Source organism: Biomphalaria glabrata, chromosome 17 (genome assembly GCF_947242115.1).
Source record: "Biomphalaria glabrata chromosome 17, xgBioGlab47.1, whole genome shotgun sequence".
Taxonomy (NCBI): Eukaryota; Metazoa; Mollusca; class Gastropoda; family Planorbidae; genus Biomphalaria; species Biomphalaria glabrata.
The window spans coordinates 12,503,998-12,530,490 of record NC_074727.1 but is presented as its reverse complement, the minus strand read 5'-3'; the positions used below and the strand labels follow the sequence as shown (position 1 = coordinate 12,530,490).

General features: G+C 36.8%; 1 protein-coding gene across 6 annotated transcripts in view; it reads right to left on the bottom strand.

The window, feature by feature from the left end:
- Positions 1 to 26,493, bottom strand: part of LOC106071475 (atrial natriuretic peptide-converting enzyme-like) — a 59,343-nt gene that overhangs the window by 27,153 nt on the left and 5,697 nt on the right. For 3 of the 6 annotated variants that reach the window (XM_013231588.2, XM_013231589.2, XM_056015107.1), the window contains exons 2-3: positions 23,864 to 23,905; positions 698 to 986 (exon numbers count right to left, since the gene is read on the bottom strand). In XM_013231588.2, coding sequence (XP_013087042.2) covers positions 698 to 974 — 277 coding nt within the window. In that variant the 5' untranslated portion in view covers positions 975 to 986; positions 23,864 to 23,905. Of the gene's footprint in view, positions 1 to 697; positions 987 to 6,916; positions 7,015 to 23,863; positions 23,906 to 26,493 lie in introns of those variants that run through there. The other 3 variants (XM_013231592.2, XM_056015109.1, XM_013231591.2) reach the window with 2 other exon arrangements.

The window sequence follows — 26,493 nt, the reverse complement described above, 5'->3', positions numbered from 1 at the left end:
GGACATGTGATGTGGCCATTACAAAGACCAATCACCTTTAGTCTTTTGTATGTCTGGTACTATTTAGATAGCTGGGTGGACATTGATATTTGAGAAAAACCTCCACAGACTCAATCTGGAGACTTATTGACCTAGTCTAGTTAAAAAGTGATCCAACCTGATCTAGGAATCTAATAACATACACTAAACTTGTATCCCTTTGTAAGGTAAGGTGACCCAAAAGACATCTCTACTCTTTCCTGTCCCTATATTGTCCTCTTTCCTGTCCCTATATTGTCTGCTTTTTCACATTTGCATTATGCTAGACCCTATTTCATCATCCTCACTGAATAGCCACCAACCAATCACTAACTTCTTACCGTCACCTTGGAAACACACACACACACTCCATAACAGATCAGTAGGCCTACATTCGGAAAAAAGAACCAGATTTTAAAATAAGTGATCTGTAATCAATAATGAAGAATGGACTGGCCTTCAAAAGAAAGAGAACTAGACAGAAATAGCTGACAGAAAATATGTCCAACAGACCAAGAGACAGAACAGAGACATTTTCTTAATGTCAAAACAAATTAAAATTAGAAATATATTGCACAAAAATGTCTCAGTTCAGCAACAAAGTCTTTTATCCCTTTGCCAGATAATTCTCCTTATATTGTAAATAAAGTTATTTTTAGTTTGTACACTATACACACACCTGGCACAGGAAACATCGTGTACTCACTAGTTATAATTAGTACAGCTGCCAGGATGGCCACGGCGATGATGATGAGCGAGATGAAGATGATGATCAGGAAGGTTTTCAGGGTGATGTAGGGGCTGATCAGCTTGGTGGCGGTCACCATGTCCTTGGCGGCGCTACTCAGCCCGGCACCGCCCCTGGGGCTGTTAGTCCCCATCTCGGACATGGGCAGGGGGGTGAACTTCCCATGATGCGCTGTGTCATGCCTTTGATGCCGTGAGGTGGAGAACATGATCGTCCATCACTGTTGTGAAAAAAAATGTTAAAAGTTTCCGTGTGTGCTTTCCAAAGCGTCAACAACTCGAGAAAACACAAGCAAAATATAATAATACTTTGAAAAACAAACAAACAAACCTTATCTAAGGGGAAGAACCCCACATATACAACCATGTCTCTAAATAATGTAGAAGCTATTTTTTAATATAAATGTTATATTATTAATAATTAATTGACTAATTGGTTAATTTTTAAATCGATTAATGTTTTTTTTTAGATAAAATCAATAATTTTTTAAAGTTTCAACTTGATCAGAGAATGGGTGTGGGAGAAATAACGTGTACACTTATCTAATGGGACAAAACCCTACATATTTAATCATATCTATAAATGCTGAAAAATTAATTTCCCTTGTTTGTATCAAATAATAATTAATTAGCAGTAATTACGCGTTCAAAATATTTACCAGATAGACAGTGATATAAACTTTGTTATAAAGAAACTAGAACAGACACAAAATAGAGCAATGAAACTTAAAACAAACGAATATTCCCTTTAACGAGAGTAGCACCATCCGTAAAATCACTAAATAGAGAGACAATTCAGGAAAGCTAATAAGTAAAGTACCGGTAGCAATAATACATTTTAAAAACCGGAACCTTAAAATATGACTACAAAAACCTAACCGAATAAAATGATCAGAAAGACAAATTTGTACAAGTGTCGGGAACACGATAAATTGTTCACAGACAGATAAGTCACGTTACTATCTAGTGAACGATTTGTCGGTGAAAAGATTGAACACAGACTATTAAATAATAATACATACACTTTATAGTTCTAATTCAATAATAAATTCACAAAAGTGACTTAACATAAAGCTTCAAACATAGAGTTTTTCAAACCGAAAGTACCAGTGGCGGAACTACTTTTTGTTTTATGTCTATTTCCTTTACATTATTTACTCTTCTGTGTCTAAACTCGAAGCTACTAGAAGCTAATGTGTAACAGCACATTTCTGATGCGTACACCACGAGACAGTTACCCTACAAGTTATACAATTTGTTGACTATGGTCATATACGATTGTTTAAAAGTCTCAAACTGTAAAATGCACATATGTCAAACTCTGGTCTTCATACGTTGTTAATATCCATATTGATCTGTAAATAGATCTAGTAGTATTCTACATAGCTAACAAATACATGGTATTATAGTAAAGTCGGTATCTGGTCAATTGTTCGCTTGGTCACTTCATCCCCGGTCATTTCATCCCCAGTCACTTCATCCCCGGTCATTTCATCCCCTGTCACTTCATTCCCGGTCACTTCATCCCCAGGTCATTTCATTCCCGGTCACTTCATCCCCGGTCACTTCATCCCCGGTCATTTCATCCCCTGTCACTTCATTCCCGGTCATTTCATCCCCTGTCACTTCATCCCCGGTCATTTCATCCCCTGGTCATTTCATCCCCTGTCAGTTCATCCCCGGTCATTTCATCCCCTGTCACTTCATTCCCGGTCATTTCATCCCCCGGTCACTTCATCCCCAATTAAATATTTTATATATAAATATGATTATGTAGAATGATCAAAGGCCAAAAGTTGTTCCAGGTCTTTTTTTATCAATTATATACCATTCATTTCTGTTATGCTCAGAGTGTTAATCCTGCAGCTGTGTATTGTTTATTGATAAACTTGACAGTTGATACATATGCAAAGATGTTGTGACAGCTGGCTCTTCTCATTCCAACAGCTGCACCTAGAACCATTTTAGTTGACGTTGAAAGAGCAGCGATGAACGCATTTCAGTTGGCATATCCAAATGCGGAAGTATCAGGTTGTTATTTTCATGTGTGCCAGAGTGTTCAACGAAAAGTTAATGATGTTAGACTAAAGGTAATGTATGAAAGTAACAGTGTCGAATGCCTTTGTTAAGTCGACATATATTGAGAACAGGTCAGCATTTTGTTCTTGGCATTTTTTCTGGAGCTGCCTTGCTGCGAAGATCATGTCAATGGTTCCACGCTCTTTTCTGAAGCCGCACTGGCTTTCTGGTAGTAGACCATGTTCTATGTGTTGCATGAGACGATTTAGTAGGATGCGTGCAAGGATTTTCCCAGCAATAGAGAGAAGAGATATTCCTCTGTGGTTGTCGCAGATTTGGCGGTTTCCTTTTCGCTTGTATGAATGAACAATTGTAGCATCTTTAAAGTTGACTCTTTTTCCCACATAACCTGCCCAGTGTGCGGCCGAACATTCCGGGCTCACATAGGTCTCACCAGCCACACGAGGAGGCATAAAACCCCAGTGCAAAGCCCTCCCCCCCCCCGATGACAAAGTGGTCATCATCGAACTACGATGGACGAACTATATATATATATATATATATATATATATATATATATATATATATATATATATATATATATATATGTGAAAGTAATGATGAGATCAGAACCTTTATACGTTGCTTGTCAGCACTGGCCTATGTGCCACCTGAACATGTGATTGAAGCATTTGATATACCGGCAGAGAGTAAACCAGAAACACATGATGAAACAAGTTCAAACATAGATGAGTTATTGACCTATTTTGAACACACGTAAGTTAGAGGTAGGCGTGTAAGAGGCCGCGCTGATCATTATGCCCCACCGTTATTTGCTATTGAAATATGGACTAAACCTGCAGCCGGTAGTAGTGGTATAGCTCGAATTACAAACATTATAGAAGGATTTCGTTATAGATTACAGTCTCTCTTTCAATGCCGTCATCCTAACATTTGGATTTTTAGGAAAGTCTGATATCCAGAAGCAGAAAGCAAAGTTCCTGTTAGGCGTTACAGGTAGCACGGATCCAATCAACCGTCGCTATCAACGCTTGAATGAACGTGTCCGACAAGCCGTAGAAGGATTTGGACGTGCTGAAAAGCTTGGTAGACTTGCGTGAGTTGGCTCATCTGTCATAGTCGTAGCAAGGATAGACAATTATTGTGAGGAGTGTTTACTTTACTGTTATGATTGATATTCATTCTGATGTTAATTAAAATATTGGCCTATATATAGTATCTTACATTGTGATTTTATGTTTATGTTTATGTTTAAGTTTGTTTATTATTCTGAATTAGTGATCTTTCATTGATTTAAAGTATGAGGCAATTGGCAAACGAACAATTAGCACGCGAACAATTGACGCGCGAACTATTGACGCGCGAACAATTGACGCGCGAACCATTGACATGGAACCAGTAAAGTCACCATTGTGTCTAATTTGGCCTTTTTGTCCAAAACATGAAGCTGCTTGAGAATGGATAGGAACCTTGGAGAGCATCCGAGATAAGACATAATCCTCTATAAACCATCGCTACTCATTGAGTCAAATACTTTGGTGAGATCGATGAAGGCAGCGTAGGTCGAGGCTCTGTTTCCTGCATTCCTCCAGCATTGGACGTAAGATGAATATCACGTCAGATGTACTTCTACCAGCCAGTAAACCACACTATCAGAGAGCACATAGCCTACTATGGCGTATAGCCGGGCTGTTTGCTGTCTTCATTGGCGCACTGCTGAATCAGTTGAGATAGAGACTGCACGAAGTCATCTACGTCAGGTTTCGCTCAGACCGCAATGAGTCACACAGTTTCTCTATGCTAATGATTGCGTCTTACTTGCTCACACTGAACACGAGTTCGCGAATTCGCAACTTCTTTAGGTTTAAAAATAAACATTGGAAAATTAGAAGCCATGTTTCACAAGTCAGCCAATACTCAGCCCCAAGGACCACCGTAAATGAACAAACCCTCAACGTGGTAGACCATTTTACATATCTGGGAAGCACAGTATCCAATGGCGCATCGGTTCCAAGAGAAATTGATAACCATAAGGCAAGTAGTGAATTAGGACGCCTCATTATTATAGTAAAGTAAAGCACCCCTTTCAGAGCTTGCGATCTATAGGGTAGATGATATAAGGACCCTTCGGTTCGGATACTTTCAGGAGTCTATGTAGCCTACCTTTATGATGGAAGGATATCAAATGTTGACAATATAAATCTATCTCTATTTCCGATATATTAAAGATGCGAACAAGAAACCTTATATTCAACAATCATAAGCAACAGAACTATAGTTTGAAAAGTTGTTATTAATCACCAAAATAATTTGCATTTTATGTTATTTAATTTCAATTAGTAAATATTCCAATACACATTTCGTTTTATATATTTTCCTCAAAAGTCAGAATCAGAATACGCAAAATTGTATTGTATTTTTTTTATTGTAGCAAGTTACTTACATAGTTATATTTTCTATTCTGTATTGTAGCTTTATTAATAATGATATTCATGTTCATATATCTCACAGAGTTGTGTAACGTTGTTAAAGTCTGCAGGAACACTTTTTAAAAAATACCTTTTTTAAACCAACAAAATTTTGTTATATTAATGTATAATTACTGCAAAGTTGAGACATTCACACTTATGTACAGATATGTATTAAAGAACAAAACAGTTAGATTTACTTCCCTTTCTATTACTTCCCTTGATCACAATATAGTGTTATATGTAAGACAAGACCCAAATGTTGACTTTGCAACTACTTTGATGACTTCCCCTTTGTATTTCGCCCTCTTCATCACAATATAGTTTTATAACCATGAAAGACAAGACCTAAAGTTGTTTCATTGCAACTATTTAAAGCGCCATACATCATGCTATGGCAAAATCGGATTTTGAATAGTGCTTTAAGCTTTTGAGGTCTAAACGAGACAGACATACGGACGAACAGACGGACAGCATAAAAGCAATGGCCGCTGTCAGGTTCGAAGCGCAGCATGGTGTGAAAGAAAGCGGTGCGAATGCATGTATTGAGTGCGCATGATGGCCGAGAGAGAATAGGATATTCTTGGAATAAATATGAACATAAATTGTTAATATTGTAGTAACATGTTTTTATAACAAGATTAAGTGTTTATAAAATAGAATCTCACAGTGTTGAGAGTATCTTGTCATAATAGCTGCTATTGATAATGGTCGCTATCGCCACTGTAACTTAAATTACAAAATAGAAATCCTTAGCCTCTTACTCTTGATTGGGCAGGCAGTAAACATTATTTCAGAACCACTACCCAGAGTTATTGCCCTTCAAATTTATGACTTCCCCCCCAGTCGCTCTGTGGGGAGTTTGATTATTAATAGGAAATAAAATGTCTGACTTTTGGGTGAATGTTAAAGCATAAACTGTTATGTTTTGTAAAGAATGTACAGTGTTCTACCCCCCCCCCCAATAATGATCGATTTAGTCACATTATTCATTTCATAGTCATTTCATTTGTACCCTATTCAGCTTGTAAATTCATGGGCAAATACATTAATGCAAACCTCGAAAACGGCTCTAACAGAAATGGCAGTTGATGTATATCTTTGGGAAAAGAATTACTGGCTAATAGGCCACACTGAGAAAACTCTAGTTTGAACGTTACCATTTTTTTCAAAGTCTAATACAAAAATGCTTTAAATTTGGCTAGAGGTCTGGACAGTCTTTTTCTTGAACAAAAACGTCTTCTGGTATTTCCGCATGTAGGCTCCATTCATTAAAGAGTTTACTAAATTCATAGAAGTTCGCCGGGATTCGAACCCGAGACTTCTGATTCGGAAGCCTCCACTAACACACTACCCGGTACGTTTACTAAAAACTCGCAGGCGGTCCTTGTTGGTCCGTCGTTACGTTACACAAAGAGGATTTGGTAGCATATTATATATAATAAATTATAAGTTCTATAAAAACAATGTTAATTATAAATAACCTTTAGAAAGCCCCCCTCCACCTTTTCCCCAAACCTATCACAACAATGTAATCGCCAATATATCAATTTTTAAGACACTTCATTAAAAAACATTTTTAAACTCTGTATAACTTGGATACCTGTAACCAGAATCTAGATATAGATTTACACAATTCTTACATTGTCTACGACAAAAATATCCACCAGAGAATGAGACATTGGACTTGCACAGCGGCAGATAACCACCAAAATAAAAAAATCATTTACCCTCGAGTTCTGCTGCTTTATTATAGCCTTTGCCGCCGATAGAGCGACTATTTTTGGACGAGACATAATGTTCCAGACGGCGCGAGGAAGAGGCGGGAAGGAGGGGGGGTGAGAGGATGCTAGGCTGGGGGTGACATGCTGTGATGGTGGGTGAGGTGAGGTCACAGAAAGGTGAGGTCACAAAAAAGGTGAGGAGTGGATTTATTGGAGATATTGGACTCATGACACATACCGCCAGCCCATTTCTGGAATTAATCTAATAGTTCTTATTGGTTTACTAAAGGGAGGAGCGACCAGCACGAATAGAATATAGATCTTTTATAATTTTTTTGTTAAACTTTAAAACTATTGAGTCAACAAGTAATGTAATACACATAAATGTTGACAGGAGATAATTGGTACCTAATAACTTAGTGAATTGAATAGAAATAAACTAAAATATATATTTCAAAAGTTGTTGTTTTTTAAAGACAATATCTCCTTTATGAAGCTGACGACCTTTTGTAAGAGCGATTACTTTGCTCTTAATATGGTGATTTTTATAAACAGATACTAGTGTGGTGATAGGCCTATAAATCCAGATATGATCTAGAGTATTCTAGACTTAGGAAACGGTGCGCAAATGTTCCAAAACGTCTATTCATTTCACTCTTTAAATGACGACATGCGGGAATACCCGCCGACATAGGTGTGTTCAAGATAACCATTGTCTAGACCTCCATGCAACATTTAATTATTAGACTGTTATGCTTCAAAAAATTATAACGGTCAAAGTTTGAAAATCGTAACAGACGTTCTCGAAAACTAGACTAGGAATGTGCAAGCTGAGAAGAGGAATTGGTTTCATCAGGTTTCATAGCTAGCGACATATGTAGTTTTCCATACACATGAATGACACGATGAGACTAGTCTCTTAAAATTTTTACACTACGCTAACATAACTATTGTAAAAAAAAAAAAAAAAAACGCAAATTAAAACTCTATGGCCAAATTATAAGGTCTTCGGGGCTTGCAAAGACCTTCCTTCGGGGAACAGTACCAGGAAAAAGAAGAAGAGACAGACAGAGAAAGCCGATGGGAGGAGAACATAAAAGAATGAACGGGCCTGCCATTGAATGAGGTTCTATCCAGGGCAAACGACGGAGAGAAGATAGGTCGACAAATCGTGTAAAAGTAAGTGAAGTTCCCCTTTCAGACCTTGTGATTTATGGGGCACAAGATGTAAAGGTCAACTGTTTCCGTGGCCCACGGTTAACGAGGGTGTCATGTGGCCAGCACAAAGACCAACCGCCTTTACTTTTCCCTTAATATTGTGGAGTATCCATTAGAGCTGGGTGGACTCAGAGGCGTCATAAAGATCCCGAAAGTGAAAATCCCAGTCTACACGAGGATTCGAACCCGGGACTCTTTACCAGTCAGGCACTGAGCCTCTACAAACCTGGTCCAACAGACTAAGGGATAAGTGAAATATTGAGACATATTGCGGTAAATGTACGGTTCTTTCCATTATATAAGCTTTTGGTGTTTTGATTTTTTAAAGTTTTTTTTTAATAGTTTTTTTTTGTTTGGTTCCTTTCTTCCTTTATTTATCGCATTTCTTTCTTTCAATTCTACTATATTTCATTTGATTTACCCATTGCTGCTCCCAGCCCCACCCCTTCTCCTAAATCCAGTCTAGTCAACATTTTATGGGTACGCGATTACTACATGTATATCCGTCAAACAAAATGCCCCCCCCCCCCAACACACACAAAAAGATGATCTTTACTAAGTTCAAACTAAGACTTAGCGCCATCAAGTGCTCACCCCAAAGTTCCCACCCACCTTTCTCCCTTCATACCCTCACCCAGTTGTCAGCGATGGGCCAGGTAGGTAGGGTGGGAAACAAACAAACAATTACATCCATCATGACAGCAGAAGGTAGATCCGCCGATGAGTTGTTCCCCCCCCCCCTTTCCACCCTGCTACACCGGCACCTTCGACACGGCTACTCCCCCCCCCCAAAGCTGAAATTATGATTAATCACATCCTCCTTCTTTTCCACTCCCCCCGATTAGCAACAGGGGAGCTAACCCGTGGCCACCGCGAATCACATTAGCCTAAAGACTAATGACGCGTAGATAATTTTTGATCTACCCGAGAAACGACTTATCTACACTATTACCCGAATTACTTTGTAGCTCAAACCTTAGAGAGAAATCATATGGCTAGAGACAAGTGATTCATCGCTGGCTGATGGCGTGATTCAGTCGTGAACATAGACACCTTATACAGGAGGTATTTCCTTCCTAACTAAGACGTCATCTACTAAACATGCTGAGAATGTATGCCAATGACAACTTTAGACATATATTAGCATGCTACAAGAGCACAAACAGGAGGTAAAGAGACGTCTGGAATCTAGGTCTAAATTGAATTTATAGGTTATATTTTTAGGACTCGGACACTCTGACGTGTCACAAGACGGCCGAGACGAAATGGCACCCAAATTATAAAACAAAAAGCTTATCCAAGGAGAAGAACCGCAAAAATCATTGGTATATATCTCAATACTGCGTGAATAAGCTCCCTTTTGTTATATAAAACAAAATTAATTAATTACCACTAATTGATTAACTAGTTGGCTAATTTTTTGATTGATTCGTGTATTGATTTACTAGTTGGCATTTTTTTCGATTGATTCGTGTATTGTCATCGACGATAAATAATTATTCCAAACTTTGATCCGTGAATGCGAAAAATTTAGAAAAAACGTGTACAAAACGTAATAAGGGGAATTACATCTCTCAAAAAGTATCATTTATTTCCCTTGTTCGATACCAAACAAAATTATGAATTACCAATTATCAAATAACTAATAGATAATTTTTTTGGATTGATGCAATGTTTTGTTCGATGCTACAAATAATTGTGTAGAGTTTCAACTTGATCCGAGAATGGGTGTGACAGAAATAACGGGCAATGATATCTAACAGATTCAAAGAATTCTATCGTCTCGGGAATTCCCGTCCAGTAAGCATTGCGGAATGAGATTCCTACGGTACTTCAAAAAGATATACAAGTATTTCTCAGTTAGGTCTTCTCTTTCCAATGCTGGATTTAGACTTCATAAGGCCCTAAGCTATTAGAGATATGCCCCCCCCCCCCTTTTTGAAAGGCAATTTTTCCCTTTGCTCTTTCTTCAAAACGATTGAAAATATCCCTGAAAAACCATTTTTGGTGTGTGTGTGTGGGGGGGGAAGCAGGAAAAAAAAAGGGGGGGGGGGACCTAAGCTATAACTTATGTTGCCTACAGGTAAATCCCGCAATGGCTCTTTCTCTCCACTACTACGGTTTATAAGCCAAACTAAAGTGTTGCAAAACAGCAGTTTTCTCGAGTTATCTTAGAAAAGTGATGCTCAACCCTTTCCGGCAAGTGGGCCATACAACTTTTTGACACTTACTTCATGGGCCGCACTACCGCCAAAAATGTGTTCGCCAGCTTACGAGCTGTGAAAGGCCAGAGTTAGGCCCTGGGGGGAAGAGTTGCATGCACGTGGAACAGTTTACGTCACGTGTTGGTCACGTGCCATGTAGAGAAATACAAATAAAGGAACACGGAACGAACTATTGGCGTAGAAAAAAAAAAAAAGAAGAAAAAAAAATAATTTTTAAAAAAGCTTATCTAAAGGGGAAGAAATCCGCCCTTAAAACTATATATATATCAATAATGTACATGTTATTTCCCTTATTCGATATCAATTAAATTAATTGATTACCAATAATTAATTGACTAATTGTTTTTTGTTTTTTTTAAATTGATGTTAATTTTGATGAGTGCAATAAATACGTGTTTGAAGCATCCACTTGATCGGAGAACTGCGTGAGGGAGAAATAGCGCTAACAATTATTTACGGGGACTAAGCCCAACAAATTTAGCCATATCTGTGAATACTGTAGTATTAGTTTCCCTTGTTGATATAAAAAATAATTAATTGTAATTAATTGACTAATTGATTACTTTATTTTTATTGATTCGTGTCTTGTCTATGGCAATGAATAATTGTAGGAAGTTTCAACCTGATACACAAATGGGTGTGAGGGAAATATCGTGTAACCACTTTTTACCAGACAGACAGACAGAGAGAGTTGATACAAGCTTTGTAAAAACATAACACACTGGCAACACTAAACAAATGTTTAGTAGCAATATGTTCTGTACAGCTTTCTGGGCGCTTGCTTGGCTTTAAAAACAACGACAACGAAGACTGAAGTTGAAGATCGTTGTGGCTTAAATCCTAGTCTGATTTTGTTGGGTTTATTTACCCTAGTATTTACAGGAAAAAATTTAAAAATACTTTAAAAAGAAACTTAGACAAAGTGTAATTGTATCAACCAGTTTGGATCAGTCATGTAATTAAGCTTATAATAGATCTAGCTAGACCAACATAAATAAATCTGTGTGACCTATTGCCTCAAATTATTCGTTGACAGCACGAATGTATCACACGTGAAACCCATCTGATCCATGTTTTCTATGGACTGCCGGGAATGGGACTACCTTGTTTGTCAGCAGACCTCGAAAAGAAACAACTGTGGCTGCTAAACAGAACTAGAAGATGAATCTGGCACTGTCAAACATAACGGAGGGATCAATCTTTTAAGGTGGCTCAGTCTGATGAATGACTTTCAGCGTCGGCAACCTCACCCCCCCCCCCCAAAAAAAAAAAAAGAATTTTTGTCAAGTCAGTAGAAAATAAAAGTTGGAGAGATGGAGAGAGAGAAAAAGACAGAGAAAGAGAGACAGGGAAAGAGAGAGTGGGAAAAAAGGGGGGGGGATATGAGCTCAGTAGTCTTAAAATTATACATTAAAATTTATTTTAAAAAAATGGAGTAGGAACAACCACAGACATAAGTTTTGTGAGCCACATAGACACAAGGTTTTGCGAGACACATAGACACAAGATTTGTGACACACATAGACATAAGTTTTGTGAGCCACATAGACACAAGGTTTTGTGAGACACATAGACATAAGTTTTGTGACACACATAGACACAAGATTTGTGAGACACATAGACACAATATTTGTGAGACACATAGACACAAGATTTGTGAGACACATAGACACAAGATTTGTGAGACACATAGACACAAGTTTTGTGAGACACATAGACACAAGTTTTGTGAGACACATAGACACAAGATTTATGAGACACATAGACACAAGATTTGTGAGACACATAGACACAAGTTTTGTAAGACACATAGACACATGTTTTGTGAGACACATAGATAGACACAAGTTTTTTGAGACACATAGACATATGTTTTGTGAGCCACATAGACACATGTTTTGTGAGACACATAGACACATGTTTTGTGAGACACATAGACACAAGTATTGTGAGCCACATAGACACAAGTTTTGTGAGCCACATAGACACATGTTTTGTAAAACACACAGACACATGTTTTGTGAGACACATAGACACAAATTTTGTGAGACACATAGACACATGTTTTGTGAGACACATAGATAGACACAAGTTTTGTGAGACACATAGACACATGTTTTGTGAGACACATAGACACATGTTTTGTGAGACACATAGACACATGTTTTGTGAGACACATATACACATGTTTTGTGAGACACATAGACACAAGTTTTGTGAGATACATAGACACATGTTTTGTGAGACACATAGACACATGTTTTGTGAGACACATAGACACATGTTTTGTGAGACACATAGACACATGTTTTGTTAGACACATAGATAGACACATGTTTTGTGAGACACATAGATAGACACATGTTTTGTGAGACACATAGATAGACACATGTTTTGTGAGACACATAGATAGACACATGTTTTGTGAGACACATAGATAGACACATGTTTTGTGAGACACATAGACACACGTTTTGTAAAATATATAAAACTACAAGCTTCACGTGACACATGGACAGACGCTATGCAAGACACACTAGGGCACATGCTGTACGAGATATGGCCAAGTGTTGTGAGACACAATGAAATGTTGGCTTGCTTCTCGCTAGTAGTTCATTACAGTAATCCACTCTAATTGTTCACAATTTGATTTTTAAGACCCCACTTACATTCCTTAAGCAATACAAGTCATGAAGGGAGATAAAAAGAGGACAGCACTAGCAGTCTAGAAAGCAGAATGCCCATTTTCGGACTCTTGGTGGCATTGTGAAGCTTCTGCTGTATGCCTACCAAAGTCAAGACTTGTAGGGCGATATACTCATTTATTTCCTTCTTGGACACTAACCCTAACTTCAACAGATCACAGCATTCACCCTACAAATAACCCTAACTTCAACAAATCACAGCATTCACCCTACAAATAACCCTAACTTCAACAGATCACAGCATTCACCCAACAAATAACTCTATTCTCAGCTACAAAGTCGATGCCATTGGGATGCTGATGTTGCTCCAACACTTTTCCAAGAATGTGTTCATACTGAAGGATGCAAGACTGAGACAAGTTTGCAACCTTTGTTATGTTCGACTTTAAATGCCGAAATGTGTCGACTACCATTAAATAAACAATCGATTTTAGATTTTTACAAAACTTATTTTAACTCACTCCTTCCGTCTGTCTGGTATAAATTTTGTACACCTTTTTTTCTACCAGTTTTCATATTCAGATCAAGTTGAAATTTTGCAAAATCATTCATAGTGAATGACAATTCATGAAAGAATAAAAAAAACAACAATTAACCAATCAGTTAATTAATTAGTAGTAATTAATTAATTTTGTTTTATATAGAAAAATGGGAGATAAATCCTGGAGTACTGAGATATATGGCAATGATTTTGCGGTTCTTCATCTTAGATAAGCTTTCTTATAAAATAGTATTTTTTATATTTTGCTTATTTACTGGTGAAAGAAAAATGATTCAGTAATTGAAGGATTTACCCCTCCCCCCCCCGGGGTAAACATACTCACCAATAAACCAGTTGCACCTAAATGACTTCCTCCACGTCCACCTAAAGAGAATACCTCTTTGCTCCCACTCCTCTCTCACCACACATCCCAGGCTTACAATGAGTACACATTAGATATCAACCGACACATGTACACCAGTAACGCACTATTCTTTCAACTAGTGTAAAATAGTGTGCTAGTGAAATCTATAAAAAAAAACATGATAGAGAGTCTCATTGTGCCGTGGGTGCATTGAGATGGATCCTAGCCATTATGAAATGTTAAACCGTCTCTAGCAAGACTATTAAACTAAAGCATTTTTTTACAAGTCGCGGTATAATGGTCATCTTTTTATTGCAACAATTTGAAAAAAAAAAACTTAAAATAAACAACAAAAGCTTATATAGTAGAATAACCGCAAATTACTGCACAGATCATAATATTGTAGATTTAACTCCCTTTTCTAAAAATCTAATAAAATTAATTACCACTAATTAATGAATCAATGGGTTATTTTTTTAATTGATTCGTGTGTTATCGACAAGAAAAATTCTGCAAAGTTTCAACTTGATCCGAGAATGAAAAGTGGGAGAAATAACGTGCACTAGATTTGTACCAGACAGACAGACAACCAGACAGACAGACAAACAGACAGGCAGACAAACAGACAGAGTGAGTTGATATAAGCTTTGTTAAAAAGGAAATAGACCACGTGTGGGTAAATGTGTTGTAACCAAACCCAACGATAGTAGGGCGTCACATATGGAGGATCCGAGGATCTCACCACTGCGCAGCATGGGGGCGTCGTGGAAGGTCCGTATCCTCAAGTGATACTTAGGACATAGGACACATATGTACCATTATATGTCTTAACTCGTTTACACCAAAAGTGACCCCGGTATCTAGAGTAAGTGTGTGCATATGTGTTTGTGTGTGTGCTAACAGATACGGTGCTTGTCTCCCCCCTCCCCATTGTGACGTATACAGACCAAGTTTGTAACATTCAAGCCCTCGGAGGACTTATCTCAACAAGTATGAAAGATAACTCTTTTTTTTTGGTTGACTCCCTTGTCATTGTCCCAGGCTATAGATACTAGTATACAGCAGGAAAAAAAAAGTATTTTCTTTTTAATTTATTGGATTGTCTACGGTTAAAAATTTTAAAATGTAAATCTAAAGACATTTTTTTTTCATTTAGATCTAAAGGGTTATATTATTCGTAAATTAAACAAAGTTTATGTTTAGATGATGATTAAAAAATGTAGAGTGACATAATCAACACTTGCATATACATATTTTTCAAACATATAATCTTCTAACAAACAAAAAGTTCTAACATTTGAGACTAGTATATGTGAAATAATTCGCACCAAATTATAGCCATATTAACCCTATATTAAAATCACTTGTGATGTTCAAACTTCACAAAATTGAAGATATTCTAATTTTTAACAAAAATGCGACATTAACTTATGATTGAATTAAAATAAAACATAGAAACTACAGTCGTATCCCCCCTTCCCCACCACCATGATTGAATAAATATCTCATATACTTTTGCAAGGGTTATATTTCTGTTATAATAAGCATCGTATTTTTTAAAACAAGAACTAACAGATCTAGTTTTTGTCAGTCAGGGTCGAAATTTCGTCCAAAGAAAACAAAATGCTTTGATATCGTCTTTTTACGATAATTATTAAGGCTTCTTTTAATCGCATATTGCTATCCCCACACTACGGAACCAAATATAATTCTGATAGTTCTGAATTAACCTTTAACCATATATTGCTATCCCCACACTACGGATCCAAATATAATTCTGATACTTCTGAATTAACCTTCAATCATATATTGCTATCCCCACACTAGAAAGCAAATATATTTCTGATAACTTCTGAAATAACCTTTAATCATATATTGCTATCCCCACACTGCGCAACCAAATATATTTCTGTTAACTTCTGAATTAACCTTTAATCACATATCGCAATCCCCACACTATGAAACCAATAAGTAATTCTGATCACTTGTATTTGCGTTCACCTTTAACCACCGATTGCACGTATCCCCAACACAATGAAAATCCAAACATCTTTGATAATGGGGTGGGCGTGAACGATAACCCACTAAAAACGTTCAACCAGACGACTTGATTACAATGAAGATAAAATCATTTAGGACAGGCATATCTTACCAATCAGATATACAGTTTACATTTCAAAAAAGGCCTATTTCATTTTTTTATGCAAGCAAACACTTACCAATTTGATATCACAAACATTTTTTTTTAACCTAAGACCCTAATATGATAGGTTTTCTACATTCCAAACTATATTGATAAATAATAGCACACAGAAATGTCTAACGAATTTGGGATATTTTTAATTAAAGTAAGAATGAATCGTAGGTCAACACATTATAAAAAGGACTTGGATTTAAATGTAAAATAAAATGCCGCGTATTATTCTGATTTTGAATTTATTGGAAGACCTCGAGAAGTGAACCTACCCAACCCTTTGAAGCATAGCAATAAGGAGCACAAGACCGAGACAGAGACGGCGCGAGGTAGTGAAACTGTCGACCCATGAACGGGGTTGGTTAAGATAAAAGAAGTTCTTACTGTAAGCCAATATAAAGCAATGAGCAAACAATACACCCATAAATAAATTGCTTGAACTTTAGCCCCTGAACTCCCAAAGTTCAAGCTCATTGAGAACCCCCAAGTGATCAGCTTCCCAACAAAAGTCTCAGAAGTTATTTACACGACAGACTTCGGAACTCTTACAATACAATCAAAAGGTCGTTAAAAAGAATGTGATGCCAACTAAAGAAAAAAAAACTGAGGCTATGGGAAAAGTTCGGGTTCGAATCCTAGTAAAGACTGAGATTTTTAACTTCGGGATCCTTAGGGGGGCATCTGAGTCCACCAAGCTCTAATGGGTACCTGACATTAGTTGTGGAAAAGTAAATACGGCTGGTCGTTGTGCTGGCCACATGACACCCTCGTTATCAGTGGGCCAGAGAAACAAATGACCTTAACATCATCTTCCCGACAGATCGCAATGCCTGAAAGGTTTCTTGAGAACTCCTTACACTCTGGCATTCTGAAGTCGTCTGGCGTACTTAACACAGCTTCTGACAGATACGCTCATCTGGCATCATTCTACAAGACTAACATCAAATTAATGCTCTCTCTCTCTCTCTCTCTCTCTCTCTCTACAAATAACAATAAATACTCCCCTTTCCATATCACCTAGGAAACACACACACTCCATAACAATGACGCTATGGGAAAGATAAAAATTAAAAAAAAAATAATTCTTTTCTAGGACTCGAACACAAGAGAAAAAATACTACAGAAACCTCACACTCCAGTCAAAACACTTTGAGCTAATGATTGTCTGATGCTGCTGTAGCAGAAGGTGGGAAAAAAAGAAGAAAAAACGTCAAGGGTATAAGTGAGACCACAGGTTTGGTTCATGTACCACGCATGATTGGTCGCGACTATCGATTTGCTGGCTCTGTACATTCCATCATGGCGTTACGACTCAGACACCGACGTCTGGAATTAGATTCGACTTCTACGCAGTGGTGCAAGCCAGAGAAAACAGAGAAGAGATGGAGACAGAGAGCACGCGTGTGGTTGAAGGTTGAGAGAGAGAGAGAGAGAGAGAGACGATAGTTTATCATAACATTTAGAGGAACCGCAGAACTTTTGTATCCAAACAGACAAAAAAAGACAAGAGAAAAGGTTACATACATCCCAAGGCTATAGGCCCTTCTTTTAAGGCATATTAGTTGTAACACAGTGTTTCCCAAAGTGGGGTACGCGTACCCCCAGGGGTACGGGAAGACTTTCAAGGGGGTACGCGTTGCAAATCATCAACTATGCTGATCTTTTAGAATATGCTCTACCTTTTCTACTTTTCGCTACTATATAAATAAATGGAAAGTAGTCATACCCAGCTTGTTTTTTGTTGTTTTTTTCATACCGATGTGAAAATTCTAAATCGATTATACGAACTTTGACATGAGTTTCAATGTTTTCTTTATGATAGATTTGAGTTGAGAAATTGTTTGCAAGACAGTAGTTTCCTTTTCAGTCTTTGTAGACATTAAGTCAAATTAAAATTGGCAACCAGGAAACCTAATTAGGATGATCTGTCATCTCAGCAAAACAATTGTATGCTTCTCGTTAATCTAAATAAATGTTATTTTAATTTAGAATATAACATTTATTTATATCTCTTTTTATACTTATTTTTTTTCGTTTATTATTTTCGTCTATTATCCATTTCTTTTTTTTTGGGGGGGGGGGCGAAGGGGGACGAAGGGTACTGTGAGTTACGAATATTATTGAAGGGGTACGCATATGTCGAAAGTTTGGGAACCACTGGCGTAACAGAATGTCGTAAAATCTGAAGCATCTGCCCAGAAAACCGTAAGTTTATGTTATCGAACCAGGCACGCATTCCAAGAATGCCAAAATATAGTCTACTGTGGACATCAAGCAATGAAAATGTCGCAGCTGTAACTCGTTGAATGTCATGAAAACCATTTCGTTACATTCGTTTTAACGGAATTAAGTACCTGTATATAGGTATAGAAAATAGAATCTCTCAGATACTGATTTCCTGATACCATGAAAACAAAAGACCGCGTCAATTCAATTGTAACGTCCTAAAGACTCAGGGCAAAACGTTCAAATGAACAAGTATTGATACTGTCCCGTCGTCCCCCCCCCCCCCCCAAACTCTTGTTTTTTAATAAATGTTTTGAAAAGCGATCGCGGTAAAATTCACCCATCCTTTCTTCCTCCCACCTCCCTCCCATCATTCCCCATGTTCCCAACTGGTCCAGACAAGTGATAAGATCATAGCGTATTCAGAAAGCTAAAAGCTAAACAAAAACTATTGGTAAAAATATTTCTAATCGCAGAGATGTCTTGTTGTTGGTGTGCAATCACTACCAATTTTATTACATGACAGATTCAAACAAATTGATAGAACTACACTTCGTATAAGCTGTTTTTTTTTCTTTTAAAGTATTTTTTATGTTTTTCTTGCTCACATTTCTACCAGCCCCTGATACAGGACGCATCGCTGCCTTTCTTCTTGGCCAACAATACCCTTCTTGGCGCTGGAATTCTGTCCAGCATTGAGTATTCCCTTCACGTTGTGCCCACTACCTTCTCCTGCACCAATGGAGACCCTAAAATCTGCTAAGTGGTTACCATTCTTAGAGAAGAGACATTTGCAGCAATCTGCAATGAATGACGTAATCAAGAAATGCGGGGAAACGTGTGACTAGGGATTCAAAAAAATAAATAAAAAGCTACGGCTTAAAGTTACGATACAAAACATTATTCGTTAAGTTACTTTGATTTCAAGCATCGATTTGGTAGAGTTACACTTTGAGGTGAAAGTTGCATTGTCATGTAACCAGATTGCTCTAACACTGCAAACCCGGTACAAGTAGTTAAAAGCCACTTAGGTGTTTCTTGGAATTAACTTCAAACCTGCGCACTTCAGGAGAGAGCTTAAGCGCTTCTCCCACCACATCACTACATCCTACATCATGAGAACTACGGGAAATAACCCCAATAGGACTACATCTTCTTAAACCTCTAGGAAAACATCAAACATTCGGCACATATAATGCGATTGTGAATACTTTTAGTAGGCCCCTATCCCATGCTACACTAAAGCATCAAACTATAACTTACATATACAAACACTAACCAAAGAAGTTATCAGAAAGAAACAAAGGCACATTTCTTATTTCACAGGTTAGGACACATTCATATAAGTTTTCTTTCTTTCTTTTATTTTTGAATAGAGCATGAAATAAGTTGCCAGAATCGGCCAGGAAAACCACCGAGGTCTATCTTAAGACATCAAAACGCGTAGGACTAAGTTTTACAAGGACCTCTTGTCTAAAGGACAAAAGAGGTGCACCCAACATTTTTAGAGCACTGACTAGAGTGGGTGAGTCTTGACATAGTTTACACGCGTTCTCTATCTGATATATGGGCGCACACAAGGCTTAGTCCAGCCGTGATATTCATTTCGTTATTAAAACCACGGCTCAAAACTAATATCGTCTTGAAGTTTCTTATACACCAAAAATTTAAAAAGAAATTGGGGGGGGGGGCAGCGTCCTATGTAGAGAGTTAGAAAAAAACAAACCTTTAAAAAATCATGTTAAGGTGTCTAAAGTCACGTTCAGTAATTAGGTCATCTCTATAAATACGACACAAACAGTAAGACAAGAGATGTGGAGGCTGATGGGGAACGAGAAAAAAAAAGAGGGGGGGGGCACAAGAGTGTATGCTCAAGAATCAAAAAAAAAAAAAAAAAAAGATTTCAAGTTTTAAGAGGCGGCGACAATAAGATATGAAGAGTTTGGACACGTTCTGCCGTAGTGTGTGTGTGTGACATCACGTGACAGCACATTCGGTACGGGCAGCAACACGCCATTAGCCGTTAACCCATTAACACCTACCGTGCATTTGAGTATGCATGAAAATAAGGCAATAATATTTGGGCATACGACTTTTTTTTTTTAATAATGTAATTAGACTATCTCTACTCGATGGTAAGATATCCATCCATTTGAATCTAACATGAAGGTAGACTTAGTGAAGTAGGTGAAAAGAAAACAAAATAAGCTCATTGTAGACAATGGCTTTGTCTGAGTGGAGTATGGCAAAATAAGTAGATCGAAGATGGGTCTATATTTTCAGATGCGATTTTGCTATTTTTGAAGAGAGGATTTTTTCACAGACACTAGATGACGAAACCAGTCACATCATTGCTTTTTTTTTTTTTTAATATTTGTAATGGCACTCACACACCAGGACTTAACATACACAAATCTGTAAATAATAATTTTAAATTAGGGGTCTTTATTGGTATCACGTGGTTGTTATGACTTCACATACACAGGGCCGCCTTACAAATTGTGGGGGCCAATTTAATGGTTACTTGCGATGAACTTCATCTATTTTTTACAATAACAATTGGTACGATTCATTATATCAACATGTATTATACAACTTGCATAGGAAGCAACTCAATCGCAATAGGCGCCAGTGGCTTAATTAAAGTTACATCAACTGTAAGATACACTAAATATGTTAACCATTTAGGTAGTGTATTATTTAGAACTGTGATAACAGCCATGACTGATAGTAATATGCTAAATGTAAATTGCGGGGCCACTGCGGGCCCCAATTCTGGGGCAATCGGTCAAACCGGCCTAAGGCCGGCCCTGCACATAAATATAAGCCTTTATTTTCGGACTGGAAGACAAGCCTTAATCATATTCAAACACACACACACACGTACACTGAAGTGTCTCTGCCCAGAATGAAGAAGCCAACGAGAATGAGGATATCACACTAGGTGGGTAGGTGGACCTCCTTGTTGTATCCTCTTTAGTCCTCTTTCCCACTCTCCTCCCTCACTCCCTCCCTCCAAGTGTAATGCGACCGCACTGTGAAGAGTCAGGCGACATTCTCTATCCTCCAAGTGCTGCTCTGCGTGCGTGTGTGTGTGTGTGTTTGCATAGATAAACTCTAACTGTACGATGGAGACAGACACAAACAAACAAACAAAAAAACAAAAACAACTGCTGAGCGGGGAGGAGGGGCGTGAGACGGAGGAGGCACTAAATATTCCCAACGACCACAATTTAAGTGTTGACAGTTGCTGTACAGGACACGCATGTCAACACGACCTCGTACATATAAAGGGGAGGGTGGGATGAGGAGCTCATTTTAATACGCGTCTAAGAAGCTGACGGCATTTAGTAGGAATAAACCCAAAGAACTTTTTTTTTTCTATTTAGCTCCGCCCCTTCCGTTTCCGTTTCTTCAACCAAACTATGGATGATCATTAATTGACTATTGTTGATCGACATTCGACAGGGATAGCAGAGAAATAATACCGAGTCGATGTTGATCCCGAAACATAAGGGCATATTGAAACAATGTAAAAAAAATATAACAACTTTATTGGCGAGAGCAAAAGTTGAAAACACGATTGTCTTGCACTAATTACTATTTAAAGTCTGCAGTTAGTCGTGCTGGTAACGCTATGAGAGACATAAACCGAGATCAAATTAATGATAATGAAAATGAAATGTAATTTTTCTGAAGGTAAATAATGACCCTAGCTTTTTTAAAATCTAACAGTGACAAATTTAAAATAATCTAAATTGTGTAAATTCTCCATTCAAACAACGCAAGCCAATGATTCTCCACTTTATAAAACAAGAAAAACATTTTGAGAAAATACTTAAAAAAAAAAAGAAAAGCTTATACAATGTGTAATTGTATCAATTAGCTTGGATCAGTCATGTAATTAAATTTGTAATAGATCTAGACCAACAACAATACAATAAATCTGTGCGATTAGAAATATTTGTATCAATTGTTTTTGTTTAACGCTATTTCACGCCTTTAGCTTTCTCAATACGCTATGATCCTGTCACTTATCTGGACCATTTGGAAAAATGGAAGGAAAAAGGGGGGGGGGGAGAAAGAAAGGGACATCTGGGTAAATGTTACCGTAATCGGTTTTTAAAAGCATTTACAAAAAAAAAAAAAAAAAAAAAAAAAAAAAAAAAAACAAGGTTACAAAGACAAAGACGAAGTGGTCCACCCAGGCAGGTAAAAAGGCCGGTATCAATATTTTCAAAAAGAACATCAGAATCAAATTCTATCAAAGACAAATGACAGAGAAGAATGGAGAAAGAAGGTTGACAGGTCTTGTGTGGTGCCCCAGCGGTCCAGCAGACCAAAGGATAGGTGAAAGTGAATGTGAAATTAAATGCGAACCTGGCCTAACTGATGTCTTATAATGAATATCTAATTGATCTAATTGTTTTGTAAAGGGTCAGACTTCACTATCTTTTCTAGTTTAAGAGATCTAAACGGGACGAACGGACAGACATTTCACACAAAACTAATAGCGTCTTTTCCCCTTTTCGGGAGCCGCTAAAAAGGGGGTGGGGATGATCTGTTTTGGAACTCATGACTCAAGCCTCTTCAAGCCGATATACTTACTCACCACTCTGCTTGTCAGGTGCTTATGTCTATAGAAGATTGTAAAGTTATGTCTTGTTTGTTTCAAACTTACTTATAAAGAAGTCTAATTCAGCTTATACCCCCACTTTAGTCAACATATCAAACAAAGCAATTAATTACCAATAGTAAATTAACTAATTGGGTTTTTATTGTGTTATCAGGTAACAGAAATAATTGTATGAAATTTCAGCTTGATCCGAGATTGGGAGTCGGAGAAATAACGTGTACACACTTTTGCCAAGCAAAGTGAGTTGATATAAAGCTTTGCAAAAAAATATATATCTTTTGTCTCAACCCTACTAAAATAGATACTTCTCAATCACAAAGGTCTTCTAATGGGCGACTATAATGTTAGTCAAGAATATGCTATTGGCACAATATATTTGTATTACAGCTATGATAAGAAAAGTGTGACACACAATTTTTTTGTTTCGGCTTAATATTGATCTCCAGTCCAAAAATCTTCAAATATTATTTAAGAATGGTTTCCGAACCTTCAAATCCTTAACGTAACAGTTTGTCTGGAAAAGTTCTGACATATATATTTTTTTTTTCTTTCTGGCAAGCTTATCATTCACAGAGATTGCAAAGTAAGCAAATCCTCATCGCGAACTGATTGAGAGGGGAAATAACTCTAAATCCATTTCTTACCAGAAGGGAAACATTTTTAAATTACTCTAAAATAAATGACGCATTTTAAAAGATGTTAAAAATGTTCAATTAGAAAAACATTTGCAAAGAGAAACGTTTAATCCATAAGAGAACATGCAGAGATAAGAAAAAAGAAGTTAAGAAAGATCTAGATTTAAACCTATTCAACTTACGTGTGTCATAGAGGTCTCAGTTTGTATCCAGGAAAACCCAACCTGTAAATAAAGTAGATGCAATGTGTCAATCACGTTCTTTTTATACAGGTAAGTGATCCTCCCTCTTTAATAAGAAAACAAAAAAAAAACAAAACCTTCTAGTTACAGATTCACCGGAAGTTGATCGTGTCTGATAATTTCTGCTCCCTTCTTTCTTTGATGTGTGAGGGGTGCCGGAAGAAGTGGGAGTGGGCGATAGGTGGGTGAATAAATAGTAAATGTATGTTTCTACATGTTTATTCAATCTATTGTATAGATCTATGGATTTCAGTTTACATACATAATTTCTTTGCTGGAACAATGACAAGATATGTCTATTTCAAACATGACGCCTCATAAGGTTTCTAAGTACACTTTTAAAAAAAAAAGGGGGTTAGGGTTATGCCTCAGACCACAGATATAAAAAGAATAATTTCCAACGTAATCAATAAAGGAACTGTAATGAATCATAGATTTTATTTTAGATCGCAAGGTCTGAAAGGGGAATTTGAAAAGAAAATGAAACATCGATCTTGAAGGAAAATAATATTTAATGTCAAAATTATACTTTAGACAAAAGTGTACAGATCTAAACAGATCTATAATAGTTTAAATATGTGTGGGAACTAGAACTGCGCACAAAGAAACAAACAGTGTACAGTACAAACAGCCACCATAATCTGAGAGACAGTACTAAACGACTATAGATATCTTCTTGCAATTTTGGCAATAATGTCACATAGCAATTATTATTGTGACAAAATGAGACAGAGAGTCAAATAATGACAAGACATAAAGACTATACAGTACAAGTCACATTTGTTCAAAGCTTATATCATCTCACTCCGTCTGTCTGTCTGGTACAAAGTTTGTAAACGTTTTTTTTTTCTTCCAACTTCCCATTCTGGGATCAAGTTGAAACTTTTCATTGGGACCCAAACCAGATTTTTCAAAATGATTTTCACCCAGTGACTGATACACAACTGGAGAAGGAGTTTGTAACGTTACAATAGCAAAAAGAATGCAAAGATAAAACTGGAAATAAAACATCTTAGAGGGCCGCATGAGGGATACGACAACAGTGCCAAAATGAAAGGGAAAAAAAAGAGAAAAGTCTACAAAAATGGATTTAAATCAAAGGGCTCTTTTGGTACAGTGTCCAGCTCTATCGTAATACATTTTTTTTGCTAGACAAAAAAAGTAGGGGGCGGCATTTTTAAATTTCGCAAGCAGGCGGCAACAACCCTCGCGGCGTCCTGTTTATTACACTTATAATTATTAATTAAATATCTTGAACAATTACTTTTTATGAACTGTAAATCCTCTTTAATCACTTTTACATAATATGTTTTTTTTTTTAAATTGGGTTTACTTTCGAAGACATGACCCCTTAGAAACAAAAAAAAACAACAAAAAACTTACAGATTTGTTACACATTAACATTTCATTAACGCAGGAATATCAATAATTTTTTAAAAAATTCTGAATAAAAGTAGGTAAAAATAAATAAATAAATATCTAATGGCTAACATCTAATTGACCCATCTCAGACATTTTTCTTACAAATTATACGATGTAGATTTAATAAAAATCATTTTTCTATAACGACTCATGTGTTGCTATGGAGCATTTTCGCTCATTCTAGCAGACTACGCACACAGGCGCAATCGCTATTTTATGCGCCTTGCCTTGTTCGGTTGTCAACGCTTGTTTTTAAAATAAAATGTACACACTCATAAAGAAAAACGGACAGGCTTTTCAATGGTGACATTAACTAAACAAGTACTTGTCCTTATCGTGAAGAAATTCAATTTTGTTTTTGATTTTTTTAAATTTATTTATATAAAAACAAAGGTAATCAATTAGTTATTGGTACCATTGTATAGCTCGTTCATTTTTCTATAAAATACATGTTTTTTTAAAAAAAAAATCCTTTGTCTGACACACGCCTCATTTGACGAGAAAAAAAAAACACGGTTTAAAACGATTACAGCTGCTAGCACGATTATTCGATGCGGTGATGTTACACGTAAAGGATTATTACCCTTATTTTTTAACCTAAAGGAAAAATGTTATACATATTATTAAAGGGCTTAAAATAACCTTTCTAACGGTACCATTTTTACTGTAATCGGATATTTAATATTTATACTAAAAGATATGGTAGGGTGAAAAACGCCTAAAACTTTAAAAAATGTTACGCAATGTTTAAAAAAGCGCGATTTTTGCTTCGGTTTTGGGTCTCTACTTTTCACAATTATCGGAGTCAATAACAAAACATAAATCAGTCGAAAAAACAATTAACCATCTAATTAATTAAATAGTGGTAATAAATAATTAATTGTGGAAAATATAAAAAAAATGGTAATAAATATTATAGTATCGAGATGTAATTATTGTAAATGTGTAGTTCTTCCCCTTGGATAAGGTTGTTGTTTTTTTTTCTTTATTTTAATGTTAAAGTATTGCGTGAACATTTCAAGATGATGAAACCAGAGGAAGATCTCTGTGCAACGGCTACGATGGTGATGTGTAGCAAGCAGGTTACCGCCATTCAGTTGCGGCTTGGGAAGGTTTGAGAATTGAGATTTGAGACTTGTCCTTCATGG